General features: G+C 33.0%; 1 protein-coding gene across 1 annotated transcript in view; it reads left to right on the forward strand.

The window, feature by feature from the left end:
• EPHA7 (EPH receptor A7) overlaps positions 1-15914 on the forward strand; it is a 164137-nt gene that overhangs the window by 137463 nt on the left and 10760 nt on the right. The window contains exons 9-15 of the mRNA XM_024731803.1: positions 4537-4645; positions 5296-5351; positions 9740-9865; positions 10689-10874; positions 11455-11516; positions 13014-13223; positions 13940-14089. Of these exons, the coding sequence (XP_024587571.1) occupies positions 4537-4645; positions 5296-5351; positions 9740-9865; positions 10689-10874; positions 11455-11516; positions 13014-13223; positions 13940-14089 (899 nt within the window). The remainder of the gene's footprint in view (positions 1-4536; positions 4646-5295; positions 5352-9739; positions 9866-10688; positions 10875-11454; positions 11517-13013; positions 13224-13939; positions 14090-15914) is intronic.

Raw genomic sequence — 15914 nt, forward strand, 5'->3', positions numbered from 1 at the left:
TATTGATACAGACTGTTTTGATACACCCCAAAATGATCTTACTCTAGTTGTCAGTCAAAGCTGCCCCCAAAATGAAGCCAAATGAAGCCAGGAAAACCCCCAAATGAAGCCAGGATGTACACCAGGGTGGGCCAGAGAAAGGTGGTTTGTAATAATCATGGTTAATTCAAGCTACTTACCTTTTAGCAATGATTTCAAAACTTGCCATTCAAGAAGAAGATCTTAGATCTTGTCATTCTTTTTATTTTTGTCATCTTTTTTCATTTTTATGAAATATTTCCAACATACTAAATGCCATATTTAAAGTATATGTGAAATATTAATAAGAATAATTAATTGAATATCTCTGTATCTACCACTCAGCTTAAAAATAGAACATTAGCAATATCTTGAATCCCCTTTATCACTTTGTGTTTTATAAGGCAGCATAGGAACATAACAAAAATACATGTGTCTATAGTGCATCGCAAATAAGCAGATGTATCTTAGGATGCACGTCCCAGTCTGTTGTCAGAGTGCAAGTTTAGAATAGCTTGAGTACCACTGCTGGTTGTTATTCAGCTAGATTGAAGCCTCAGGGTGTGTTTCTGTGTTTTGGAAGTTTTTGATTTCTCTTGATATTACTCAGACTCAAGGTTCACCCAGCTGTTACTTCCTCCTCCCCTTACCAATCTAGTGTTCCTGTGGAATTCTACACAAATATTAGCTAAAAACTATTATATGATTTTCTTTTCTCAATTTTTAATAGAAAATTTTTAAATAAATTAAATCAATACAATTTTGATCAAAGAGTTATTTTGACTTCGGGAGAATATTTTTCTAGCTCTTTTAAAAGGTAGAATAAATTGGTAAATTTTTTTGCATTAGCTAATGCTTATTAAGTCTGCTAACAGTAGTCTTTTTTCAAAATATTTTATTATATTTTTAAATTAAGCAGTAACTCTCAGAGCCTCAAATAATAAAACATATGTTGAAATAAATTTGAAATATAAATTGTTTATATAGAATTATAGACACAAAAGTCATCAATTGAAAAAGATTTCACATAATATGATGTGATAAACTTATTATCATTATTCTTTGTCATCTTTTTAAAATGGAGTGTGTAAGATTAAAACTGAGAATATCTAAGTTCAGTGGCCCCCCAAAATTAGTGTTTTACACTAATATTTCAACATTTAAACATTTGAGTGGTCTTCTGTTAAATGTGTTGCAGTAGTTTTTCATTTAGACTGGTCTCTTGATATTTTACTTTGTAATTTCTAATATAATAAAACAATTCAAAATATGTTTTCTTTCATATTCTAATGAATAGTTCAAACTTAAAGAACCATCAATCAGCTATACTTACCCAAGCATTCATTATCAGTTAAAAGTTTAGGTTTGAAAACTTTCCAAAATGAGTTTGTACATTTTCCTGACTTTGTAAATTAAGAATATTGGGTCAAACTATTATTTATTAGTGCTGAGGTTCATAGATGTTATTTTCATTGTTTAAAAATGAAGTAACTAACCCTCAGAGAAATTGAGATGAAGTGGTAGAACATGAATGAGCACATGAAATTCACGTTAAAAATGAATTTTGCATTAGAAAGGATTTGGTGATTTTTTTTATCATCAGAATATTCTCTCCACTGGAAGGTAAAGTTGATGAAAGAACAATCCATATCTCTTTTTCTTACTTTAGTCTTGCCAGTGCCTAATATAGTGCTTGATGCATAGAAGGCAGTCAGTAAGTAAGCAAGAAATGAATACCTCACAGCCATCAAAAAAACAGATTATCAGGATCAGTTGGAGCTAGTAGACGTATTCCTGGTTTCACATTTCAGCTCTGCCATGTCCATTTGTGTGACTTTGGATGAGCTACTTCTCTGTACAAAAGTTGCTAGGATACCAGTACCCAACTCTCAGAGTAGTTTGAGGATTAAATAAGTTGATGTACACAAAGTGCCAAGTACAGTGCCTAGCACACAGACAGTCTTGAATGTCAGCTTTTCTTATTTAGGACAGCCATTCTCAAGCCTTTTGGTCACAGGAACCCTTACAAGCTATTAAAAACTATTGAAGATCCCCAAATAGATTTTGACTATTTGGGTTATATTTATTTATGTTCACCACTTTAGAAATTAAAACTGAGAAAATTTTAAAACACAAGTATACACAACACACATTTCATTAGCCATCAGAGTGATATTATCACCTGTCATGTAAGTTCTTGGGAAACTCAACTGTGCACTTGTAAGCATGTGAGAGTGAAAAAGGCAAATAACATTAAATGAAAATAGTGTTGACCTTGCAGATTCCCTGGAATGTTCCTGAGGAACCCTTAGGGTTTCCCAGACACCTTTTAAGAACTACTGATTTAGCACACGTTACTGTGCTAAGAATCTGGGATGTACAGAAACACGTGACACATTTGATGCTCTCAGTTAGTGAAAGAGAGAAACTCGTACACAAGTTCTGACCGTAAAATTGAGCACTGGTAGAGTGCATGGCCCAGTGCTATCAGAGTGTCAGGAAACAGTGATCCTCTGTGCTAGGAAGGAGGGCAAGAAGGAAGATGCCACCAAAGAGAAGTTACCTGAGCACTGTTTGGAAAGAGAACTCAGATTATTCCATTACGCATACATCCAAAAATCCACTTCTGCGCAGAGCCAACGCTACTGTTTTCACAATTTTTAAATCATGATGTAGTGATTACGACACATATAAATTACTTTTAAAATGTATTATCCATGAATTAGATGAAAATATGAACCATAAATTTTGACTATGTTAAGATAAAAGCGTGACCCTGAATATATATAAAAACATGTAAGTAAATATTCACATACTCTAATTCATCATTCACCTGAGCTCAGTTTTCTCATTGGAGATCTGTTTCTGAAGCTATGGGCAGAACAGAGCCTAAGACAAGCAAAAAATTAGACCCATGGGACAGATTGAATGAAAACAATTTCTACACATAACATGTTTAACTTTTTTCTTTCTCATGAACAAAACTACTCCATTCTTTTTCCTCTCTTAATATATATTAAAAGACAGATAAAAACAAAAACAACCAAACCAAGAAAAATACTTGAAGGCATCTTTTCTCTGTTTGATCATAATAGGCTGTAATTCAGAAATTAAAGCTGTAAAGTTGCTTTCTTTTTCTTCTTTTTCTTTTTCCCTTGTTTCATTCCCTCAGGGAGCAAATCAGCAGGTGCTGAATTACGGAGTGTGTATAATACCTCTTTTCAGAAACCAATACACCAGAGCTATTTTTACTGTTTTTCAACGTAAGAACTATCTATAGTTAGCGTAGGTATACAAAATTAAGAGATGAGTTGTCAAAGGAGGGAGACGTAGATAAAGTAAAGAAAGGCCAATCAGAAAAATTTATGCTTCCTGTTGGGGCAAGACACACTCTGCCTACATAAAATTTCCTGCTCTGGAGACTGAATCCCTTGCCACACCAAGAAGGAGTAGTATTTTCCATCCTACCTTAAAGATTACAGTTGTTGATTTTTTCAGAAATAAGCAATCTATATTAGTTTGATATTATATAATTATCAATTTGCAACCGGATCAGTGATTGGAATATATATTTTCACTGTGTTGCATTCTTTTGATTATTTTATGAAGTCTATACTGGTATTGCAAATATAATGCTCTGGGGAAAATGTGACACTTGTGAATTGCCAGATAAGTAAAACTTCACTAATTTGGAAAAATCCAAGTGAGAAGGCCGTGTGACTCAATGAAGAATCAGAATCAGAGGCTGCTTTAAAGGACATGTAAACATATACTGTTCCCAAAGAGACTCTCAGGAAGATTCAGCTGGGCTTGCCTTAATGAGTGTAGAAGAATCACTTAGCATTGTACAGGAAGCGACTACAATTAGATAATACAAAAATGTTTTTTACAGTGCTTGCAGAAAGTTGGCTCTTTCATAAATAGCCTAGCTCTTAAACTCTCAAATGTGTATATTGCCTACTTTGTCAAATTAATACCAGTAATTCTGTTCATTTTCCTTAATTAAGGTGGATTATAAATTCATAATGATTTACTATGATTACATGATGATTTTTATTCTATATTGATGATATGAGAGAGAAATCATTTAAGGTGCTTTGAAAAATGCTGAGAGTATGTATTTGGGTTCCTTTTTTACACACCAGGAAAACAGACACAGAGGGGTCAAATACCTCACCGAGGGAAAAATAGGGATTTAATAGCAATTGTAGATGAAAGATCTTTATCTCTTGATTCATAACTAAGTTTCCAACAATTAAGTAGGGGATAGCCATTCAATAAGGCATTTTGTAGGGATCTTTTCTAGCTGAAGAATATAAAAGAGATGAAAGTATTGTCCTTACCACTTATTTAAAATGCAAAAATAAATGTTTATTTAAATTTGTTACTATAGAATGCATTTAAATTAAAGGTGAATTTAATAGCATAGCTGTCTTGTTTATAAGATTTTGTTTAACCTCAAGTGCTTGCAAGATATTGAGTGTTTTATTGAGCCTTTTTTTTTTTTTCTGTTTATAGCTACGGCAGTCTCCAGTGAACAGAACCCTGTTATTATAATTGCTGTGGTTGCAGTGGCCGGGACCATCATTTTGGTGTTCATGGTCTTTGGATTCATCATTGGAAGAAGGTAGAAGACAAAATTTGTTCTAATCTCTAACATAAAATGTGTTGATTTTTTAGAATTATGTCAGCCTATTACTTATTGTTTAGTTTAGAATGTTAAATAGTAAATGCAGACATTTGTTGTCTCATATGAAACATTGAAGGTCAATAGATTTCCATTCTCCCAAGGTCAGAATGTAGTGTGAGCTTGATCATTGGCTTTAGTTTAAGAGGAATGAGTATTGTAATTTCTATTGGGTGACTTTTTATTAGCTATTTTCAGAGTTAGATTTTTGTAATAAACAGAGAAGACACCTGGGGAAAGATTTACTCTTTTAGTTAATGGTTTGTGGAAACCATTTAAAATCTGTTGTTGTTGTTGTTTTTTCAGGAAAAAATATAAGCAAATATTCACTCATTGATAAGTCTAAATCTATGAAATATGTCCCTTCCACAATGTCTCACGCAAAGACTTTATATTCTCTGCTTTTTGTAAATCATGTGAATTGCTATATTATTATTGAGTTCAGAACTATGGACAGAAAGTTTATGTATTTTGTCTATAGCTCTAACTAGCATGTTGTTAAGTAATTAAGGTATATGATACTGGATTTTAAATATATAAAGTGAGATTATTGGTTGAGAATAATCATCAAAAATCTGATTTTTTTCCAGGCACTGTGGTTATAGCAAAGCTGACCAAGAAGGGGATGAAGAGCTTTACTTTCATTGTAAGTGTTTGGCTTTTCTTTATTATTATTTACCCCAATTAATACAGAAACCTGGTTGTTAATATTGGCATGAATAAATTCCTAATGCATCAGGCTTGAAAATATATCATGAGCTCAAAATGTTACATTAAAACATTTGAACAAGATATGCAGAATGAAGATCGTATGATGTGAATTTTTAAAAAATATATTCAGATGTGTAATCTCTCATAAGAAATTTTAATATAACTGCAAGGATATTCAGTAGCTTTTATGTCACAATTGTTCTTTTTGCAAACTTTGCCCAAGTGTTTCATATCATTCTAATAATTATTCATTAAATGTTGCATGTGCCCATGTTGTAGCTCAGGAATGCATTTCAAGTTAGAAGGATAGGCCCTTTTTTTTCTACCCAATGAGTGATGATATAATGAAAGACTAAGCTAAGGAGCCTCTTTCTCTCCATCTACTGTAAAATGTCCATCACAGATGATATTTCAAGGGACGTAAATAGTATAATAATAGGATTCAATCCTCTGATGTTTTCCTGTGGATCTGGGCTACCTGATTCTTAAAAGTTCATTTTAGAAATAATATCAGAAGAAAGCTCAGGGAACCAAAGAAAATAGATGCCCGACTGCATTAATCTTATCGTTGTTGCATGTGGATGGCAAGCAAAAAACTGAGAGCCATGCAAGTAAATGTTGACTTCTTGCAGTCAAAGTAAAATCCTAACAGGGAAATGATTTTAGCTCTGATAATTGATGATGCTCTTATCCAAACCCATTATTCCTATTTTTAATCCTTGAAAATATTGAAAAATAATTTTATTTATTATTTTTCTTAGTAACCATAATCTTTATGAAAGTTTCTCATGGGGAGATAAATTTCCTGTAAATGGCATAAGAATTACATCTATTTTTGTGTTATGTATCAAACTCTTATGTCAGTTTCTAAGAAGATATTGTCATATACCCCTTCTAAAGTCACAGGAATATGGAAGCATCAATCAGGGAAATGTGTGGTTGAAAGAACACAAATTGTGAACACCATTATTATCATTCCTAAGTTTCTTCAGTGTGTTATTAATTGTTGAACCAATAGTTCCCTTAACTTTAGTTTCCAAAAGAAAAGTGGCTTTACATATTACATATCCAAATTGATGATGAAACTCTGTAAAATTTCAACCACTGATGGCAGGAAGGGTATTGGGACACTAGAAATTATAGTGAAAGGTATGACCAAAGGGCGCTTTATCATGAAGTTTAAGTTTCAAGGCCCCTCACTTTCACAGACTCCTTTCAAGGCCCTGGAAGAGCCCTAGCAAGTTAGTGTGTAGAATATTTTTTCTTAAAGAAAGTATCCCAAATTGTAGAAGGTTCAAGCCCCACAAAACTTAAATCTGCCCCTGATTATGACTGAATACCTGTGATTCTGCCCCCTCCCCCCGGGATGATTTGATATGCTCCCAATGTCGGTGCGTCCTCTTGCTAATCTGGCAGTGATTTTGTGACAAGTCCCAGTAATGAAAGTACCATAGGCCGTTTACACCTAGAGGATATACAGAAAAAGTGGAAGTTACATTTTTTTTCTCTTTCATGACATGAGAGAATACTTTTAACACTTCCCCAGACAGAAAGGAGAGGATCAAAACTTGAATGCATTAATTTTTGTATCGAGTTTAAAATGTATATAGAAGAGTGACATAAGACTATAGTTGCTGGAATCCTTGACTCTATCTATATGTGAATAATTGGATGGCAAAATCATTTAATAACACCTTAATCAGTATGTCACTTTTCTTTTCTTTATTGAGGGTATCTGAGACATCCCCAAATGATCAAATGCTGCCTCTTAGTTTTTTTACTTTTAGCGTGAAGGTTAATGCTGAAGGTAAATTAAAACATGGCTTACCTAAAACATGATGTATAGCCTAATGCTTAATTGTCATCACTCAGTTTTGATATTTTGATGCCATTCCCTTTTTTTACATTTGACATCCAGTTTGTAATTAGAAAAAAATAAAGCTGCATGTGTTACCTGCTAACATAGAAAAGATAAACTTGAGGTATATATAAACAGTTTTCATCTCTAGAGCAAAATATCAGTGGTGGTTTTAAGATGTTTAACATTCATGAGAAATGTAAATGAGATATTAAAACACAGAAAAGCTCCTACTCTTAAATCAGGAAAAACAATAGACCAAAATATTCAGAAATTACATCAAAATTTTTCTTATTTTAAAGCATCCATTTTGAAACGAGTAATGAAAAAAAAAAGTACACTTAAGATATCCTATCTTGGTAAATCCTTGATATTTTTGAATTACCCTTTTTACAAGGATATCTTTTCTTGTCATTTGTTGAGAACCAGGCATTTTATTTGATTTTATGACTGTATTTACAATACGTAAAGTACAAAACTGTGGTCACCAGCTATTTACAAGTTGGTGTCCTTTTATTCCTTTAGTATAAAAACAATTTCCTTAGGTGCTAAGACACCAGATTGAATTTTTACAGAAACATGAAAGCAACCATTTTACTAGCTTTTAGAGCACTGAATTTAATAGAATGTCCAGTCATTTGTATCAGGCGCCCTCCACTCTCCATGGCCCCAAGTGTTACATTTAAAGATATAAACACGATGGAGGAGTTTAGTGAAGCAATTCCAATTTACATTTTGTTTCCTCCTACCATTTCTTCTAACAATGTCTTTGAATCCAAGCCGGGCAGTATTTCATGTTTTTATGCCAAAATTGCTCTGGCCTGTCAAAATGTTTTATGACAGCTTGAATAAAGAACCATCAGAGACCCGTTTGAGATGCAGAAGGCTACCTCCAATCCAGCTCCCTTATCACAAAACCAAACCAAAAAGAAAGAAAAAAAAAAAAAAAACAATGAAAGAAAGGAAGAGAATAAAAAGGGAGAAGATGGCTCATTCTCCATCTGCCTACCAATCTAGGAGGTTAACCTATTGTTTTCTTCCCTTCTCTCTTTTTCTCTTCCCCCCTTTCCCTGTACTCCTTTTTCTCTCTTTTCTCTTTCTATCCCCTCTCTCTTTTCTTCTTGTGTTTTTTTTTTTTTCATGTTCAGCTTTAGTAACAAATGAGCATCTGTCAGTTTTATAGACTGCAACAGTAATTGTTTAAGACAATCAATTTTGGATAAACAATCAACTACAGCAGAATAATTCAAGATTTTAAAATCCCATTTTTCCTTTATACATTCTGCTTCTTTTTGTTTGTTATATGCTTATTTTAAAAATATAATTTCAATTTGATGTGATGACATAAGCACAGTTAGGCTGCAGTGTAATGCATAAAGAAATATATTGTTCTCCAAATAGTAAGATTTAATGAAAAGATTGTTCAGTGGCTTTGTTAAAAACAATAACGTTTTTTTGAGGATATAGTGTATCTTTTCATTGCATTAATATAACCAAATATATGCCTATCTATCTTATCTTTGTCTTTAACCAAATGATTAGATTTGGAATACATTATTGTAATTGATTTAAAGTTGACATAGCATTATCTGTTACCTGCATGCTTCTGGGTGCATTTTAAGAAGATTTTAACTTTTAAGATGATTCTATGTTGTTTGACTTTTGACTACCTTTTCTGAGGCATATTGGCTACCTCCTCATAGCAGTTAAGATCTTCCAGAGCCTTATAACTGAAAGTTCATATAAACCATTCCTCTTTCAAATTACTGTCATACATGGTTAGCAGATCCCAGGAATATTGTAAATTTTCTAACTGTACTCTGCACTTTGTACATCTGGCCTCTATTGCCCTTCAAGGTGAAGAAGAAACTGTGTCATAGTAGATTTCTCTCTGGTTCTGTGATAGCAGTCCCTCACATCTTGTATTAATTTATATGTCTATGTCAATGGTGGTTGGTCTTTAAAAAAATAAATCAAAAGAATAAGTAACATGTCTAACTGTTTTTAATATTGCTGTCAGTGTAGTAGGCTACCTGTAAATGAAATGTCTTCTTTTCCCAGTGTATTAATTTGATTGATTGACTGAATGATAGATTTACAAATGTGTTTCCAAGTCCATTACAAACCTCAGTATGGCTTGAACTATGCCATGATAGCAGTGAATTTAATTAAACCTCCAGTCTGATAAGAGTCATGTCAGAGAATTTCGGTGATGTCTTTTGTTGATTTACTGGAAAAGCAATTCAGTTAGTAAACTATGAACTGGATCCTATGTTACCTATAGAAGCTTGCAGATAATACCTATACGCCCGCAGACTGAAGTAGTCTGTTAAAACTGCTGTGAATCAGGTGATGTGGAAGCAAGTTCACTGTTCCAAGGAGCACTCTGCATAATGAAATTCCTGGGCTGACTGCACAATAAGTGCTTTGCTTCATCACAGTCATGCTTTCTTACATCATTACAGTTAAATTTCCAGGCACCAAAACCTACATTGACCCTGAAACCTATGAGGACCCAAATAGAGCTGTCCATCAATTCGCCAAGGAGCTAGATGCCTCCTGTATTAAAATTGAGCGTGTGATTGGAGCAGGTAAGGCTGTTGTAACTTCCTTGTTCAGCTGTTCCATTTAGCCAAGATTGAAAGTCATACATCATAATGACAGGCAAATAATTATAACTCAAGTATAGAACCTTTGCATTTACCTGAACTGTTAGAAGCAATGAGCCTGTACTTGTTTATGAAATCTTAAGAAAAAAGTGAAAAAGAAGCATGTGGTACAGAGAATCGTGTATCTTTTGTCTTCTGTTGGATTTTTAAGATATCGTTCTGTTATAAGCTATTTCGTAATAGTTCTGGCCTGTCCAAGAAATGACTTCGTATTTAAAATAATTAGAATGTCCCGAATTTTGCTGGAATATACATCTCCTCTGACTTGATTTACCATCTTCCTGCTAAGCTTTAGGTATTAGCCGTTGTGCTGTGTAATTCCATGTAGAAAATTAATATGTATGAATTATTTAAAAGGAGCATTATTTTCTATGGATACAGTGTATCTTCAGAATAATTATACATTTTTGGATCAAGTCCATTCAATCTGGCAGACATAAGTAGATATGAATTCCAGATTTTTAAATCTCTGAGAAGTATTTGCTTCTCAAGCTGTGAGAACAACAGCAATGTTTAGAATTTGCTAATGTGCCCTTATACTCTAGTAAGCAGTGTACGTTATGCAGTGTATTTCAAACCTGAATGTTGTTTCTGAAAGAGTTTTTGTCAACCCAGTTAAAAAAAATAATAGTTTGTGTAACAGTTTAGGAAAGTTTAAAAGTGCTTTTAAAGAATTTAATGCATTTATTTTGAGAGAGGAAATATTTCTGAAATTAAAATACACCTGCCTGTTCTGTTACTTCAGGAGAATTTGGAGAAGTCTGCAGTGGTCGTTTGAAACTTCCAGGGAAAAGAGATGTTGCGGTAGCCATAAAAACCCTGAAAGTTGGTTACACAGAAAAACAAAGGAGAGACTTTTTATGTGAAGCCAGCATCATGGGGCAGTTTGACCACCCAAATGTTGTCCATTTGGAAGGGGTTGTTACAAGAGGTAGATATTGATTATATATTTCATTTATCCAGCAAACTGTCAGAAATTAGTGTTATTTCATAGATACTAAAAAATCAAATTGTAAATACATTGCATATTCTTAATGAATTTTTTTTCTTGATATGTAACTGACTAAATTTTCTTTTGTGTTACCATCTCAGAAAAAAAATCAGGATAAATGAATGCAGGTTTAGAGCTAAAGAATATATCTGATAGATAGATGGAGTGACAGATATTTTCATTTAGCTTCAAAGCCACAAAAGTAATACAGTTTAGTCTTCACATTTTCTGTAAAGTGTCATTTTCTCTGAGTTTTGTTCACAAGGCAGGAGTCAGAAGAACACATTGACTTTTACTGTTTAATTTTGTGAATCATGACCACATTCCAAACAGACAGTTAATGACTCTTTGCATTTAGCAGCACTAAAAGCGTTAGAAATACTCACCACTCACCCAGTCAGTCTTTCAAAAGAGCACCATGTGTTTTATCTGGAGTGAGAAAGAGGATAACTACGAAGTTTAGATTACAGTTTTGGAAGCAACACTGTTTTTTCTTATGTATATATTTTTGTAATTTTAGGGAAACCGGTCATGATTGTAATAGAATTCATGGAAAATGGAGCCCTAGATGCATTTCTCAGGGTAAGTAACAAAGTTATTCTCCCATTCTAAATATACATGCTACCAATGTAATTTTCTGAACTTTTCTTTGCAGTGTAAAATGTGAACAGTGTAAACTTTAACAGGTCACAAAATTGTCTTTGAAAAGCAGATTAAAAGAGTCTTAGACTGGATTGAACTAGAATATTTTTGAGCATTTAAGTGATACAATGTAGTTAAAAAATAGTTTCCGTTGACATATTACCACAAGTATGGAGGACACCTGAAGCACTGTAATTTGAATACTTGTTGTAGTGTAGCATTTTACTTTTTCAGTACAATTATAAATGAAATACAGACGTAATACAGAGAAGACTGAGAAGTGAGATAGCCGTTCAATGTTGGTAGGATGATCCCAGCTCTGCTCTGTGGAACCATTTCTGTTATATTGTTATGTGAACACCAAGCCTAAAATAAAGAATTATGAACCTTTTTAGAGTTACAAGTATGTTATTTTTATAAATAATAAATTCTAAATGTAAAAACATACCTATTTTTACATGCAGAGACTTTCCACCTAAGAACGTGAACACATGTTAACATTTTTTCAAATGGCAAAGAGAAAATAATGAGAACATACATGATCTAGAATGATAAGTTCAACCCATTTTAATAAGGATCCAGAGGATTTCGAGAGGTCTTTATTGCTGCATCTTGATGATATGCAAGATGCAACTGTCATCTTGCATATGACATGCAAGATGATATGCATAACTGTCAACTCTCTGGAAGAAAGCGTCACCTAGCAAGCTCATCTGCTCGATCCACGGTCCTCATGCACCATATCTGCAATTCAGTTGGAGAAATCTGTGGGTTAAAAATATATGGTGAAAAAATATATATATATGGTGGCCAGTTGGTTGCAAAGAGTGCTCAATTCTACTTGCTAGTACATGTATTTTAAAGAATCTTGGTTATAAGTAATGTACCTACGGATAGCAATGAAAAGTATAAAGTGAAAACCAAGTCAGCCAGTATAATCCTTTTCTACCTCTTAGTTTCTCTTCATCTTTACTCAAAAGTTTTTTTACCTTTACATTTTTTACCATTTGGAGAAAGAAAGCTAATATATGTATCTTTATCCCTTTTATATTTTTAGATTATTTGTGTAATTTTTGGCAAGTGAGGAAAACAGTTAGCTGTCAGGGATCACTTTTTTTAATATTCCATTCCCTAACTTCGATTTAAAAATTAGCATATACTTTTGGATTTGCACAATCTGAAATTATTATTAGTTAATGTTAACAACACATCCATATAAATAACTAAATGATTATCAGAACTCTTTTTTATATTACCTGACTATCAAGTTAAATCAGCACCTGTTATGTTTTTCACAAGTGTCTACACTACGTAGAAAATTAACTGGTGATTCCTAGTATACAATAGAAAATGACTAGGGTGCAGACATTTTTCATGGTGATTTTTTTTCCCTTTCAAAGTATAGCTAACTGGACTTTCATTTTTGTCTTCCTGTAGAAACACGATGGGCAATTTACAGTCATTCAGTTAGTAGGAATGCTGAGAGGAATTGCTGCTGGAATGAGATATTTGGCCGATATGGGATATGTTCACAGGGACCTTGCAGCTCGTAATATTCTTGTCAACAGCAATCTTGTTTGTAAAGTGTCAGATTTCGGCCTGTCCCGGGTTATAGAGGACGATCCAGAAGCTGTCTATACAACGACTGTAAGAAAAAGTCTATTACTGCACCTTTTCATATTCCTGCGATTTTCCTACCAAGAAAGCAGGGCCTAATAATATAAAGCTAAATGGGAGAAAAGAGGCAAATTGATCTCAGCTTTTTGTTGTTGCTATTTTTTTCCTTTTGGAAGAATCTTTGTTGCTTTTACAATCTACATATAGGCTAAGATGAGAAGTAATGATAAAAATGAGAACAGCTCATTTTTTATTGGGATGTTCATATAAATAATATACACATACAACATTTGGTTACTAGCAGTCATAATTGTAGCAGAAAAATATAATCCCATTTTAATAAAGGTTTTAATAAAAGATTAACTATGCTAATTCTTATAACTTTTGTAAGATTAGAAAAAGGGAAAATATGAGGATTTACTTATATACTATTAATATTATTCCAATATTTCATTCCATTTTAGTAGCTGTTTTGTCTAATTTGTCATTGTCCTCTCGACTAGACTCTTGCCCTACAACCACATAGGTCCATTATTGATTTGCCTTAAAAATGAAACTTTAACTGTGACATTTTAAAAAACAGATTAGTAACTTTAAATGCACTTAGAGAAATTCAAGATGAATAGACCTGATACTGCTGAATTGCCAACCAAATACAAAAGTGTTTAACTGTAGCTTAATGGTTCTGCTATAAATGTTTTATACATTATTATATATACTTAAAATGTCAATTTCATTTTATACAGGGTGGAAAAATTCCAGTGAGGTGGACAGCACCTGAAGCCATCCAATACCGGAAATTCACATCAGCCAGTGACGTATGGAGCTATGGAATAGTCATGTGGGAAGTTATGTCTTATGGAGAAAGACCTTACTGGGACATGTCAAATCAAGATGTAGGTATTACACTACTTAAACAAAAAGGATTTATTTAATACATTAATATTCATATTATGGGAACGTGTAGGTAATGGCTCATATGAAGAAACTTTTATAGAATCATAAAAAGATGATTGTTGAGTTTTCACAATTATTACCACAAATTACCACAATAATTACCATAAATTAATGGTTCAGTTAATTTCATTTTGTCTTCATTTTGAAGAATTGCTTTTTCTTTTTTAATTTAAATTCTCTGGACACAATAGAAGCCTGCAAAGGATATTTCTCCTTAATAAAGGTAATCAAGCTGAGCTTGCACACCTGTAGTGGGAGAGTCACATGAATAAAAGAATCATTTGCAGAGGGGAGGGTTAGGAAGGTTGTGTTTGATTTTGTTGTTACAGCTTGTCTTTCTTTTCTTTAATTTCCTGATAAAATCTGTTTAAATTATCTATTGTCGATTGATTTACTTAAATTTTAATTTCATGAGATAACCTAGATTTTATGATCAATATTGGTGTTTCATAGTGATATTTTAGAATGTAATCACAATGGGACTATCTTTGGAAATTTCTTCTAAAAATACAACTTATTAAATGTGTATCTTGTTACTAAGGCATAAGATACGTTGTTATCCTTTAAGAAGCTGATGATAGTTCTTGAGCGTATACATCTCACACCAAGAAACCATTTATAAAACAATATAGCATAAGTGCAAGTAAATATTTGCTTCTCTAAGTTGAATTTTACGAAATTAACATTTTTGTAAGCCAGAAGCTTTCAAGTACTGGCAGATTCATGTGGCTTAATTTATTGAAAATATGAGTGAAATTTAGATAAAAGTAGAGCAAATGTAAAGTCTAGGAAGGTACCCTGGATTTGAACTAGAAATATGGAGAAGACCTTGGTTCATAGTTGATTAGAGAATTTGCCAAAGGAGCCCTTTGGAAAGTCCAGAAATAAAGGCTTAGTGAAGTGTTTGGGGACCAACCAAATAGACTCCTATGCATCTCCTATAAGGGAGATGCATACATCGTTAGTGATTTGAAACGAAGGTTAGGTTGGGGCAAATTGATGAAAGCCTTTTTTTGAAGGAATTTGGAAATGGTAAAAATGCACGCTCTTGAAGAATAGAGTAAAAAACTAAGTGCTGCTTGAAGAAATTCTATATTACCATTGAAAAGAAGGATGTGAAAAGCAAACCGGTTTGGAGTAGTCAATTCTCGAGGTACTATAAACATGGACAGCAATAGATGCTGACTAACATTAAAGTTGAGTTATTTTTCAAAAACAGATCATGATCATTGTTATATAAAATTAGTATCCTTTTTTATTTTAGAATTTTCCACATCAAGTTCCTATGGTTCTTAAAACTTATAAATAGCTATTTTTTGACAACTAAAATGAGACAGCTTGTTGGTAAGGTAATTTTCAATACATTTTTTAACAAATTTTTGAATTGGCTGAAAAAGTCACAGCCTAAAGAGGGGGAGTTTGAAATCAGTGAAATCTTTTGCTATTTCGAATTGAATAATGACATAAAATTTTTTTATTTGGGGTTTTTTTTTTTGGTTTTGGTTTTTCAAAGATAAAAGTCTGAATGATGAGTCCGTTTGGCAGAGGCAAAGTTGTTAATATTTGACAGGTCTCAGTGTCAAAGATTTCATGGACTGTCAAAATGTGGGCAAACAAATCCTTGGGGCAGAGAAAGAGAAATATTTACATTTCCCTAGACACTCGGTAGAGTTTCATTTCTTTTGACACCTTCCTTCTGTACTAGATTCAAATATAAAGGGAATGACAGGAATATAAGATGACTTAAATTCAAAGTTCCCTTAA

This window comes from Neophocaena asiaeorientalis, unplaced genomic scaffold (assembly GCF_003031525.2).
Source record: "Neophocaena asiaeorientalis asiaeorientalis breed wild unplaced genomic scaffold, Neophocaena_asiaeorientalis_V1.1 scaffold232, whole genome shotgun sequence".
Lineage (NCBI taxonomy): Eukaryota > Metazoa > Chordata > Mammalia > Artiodactyla > Phocoenidae > Neophocaena > Neophocaena asiaeorientalis.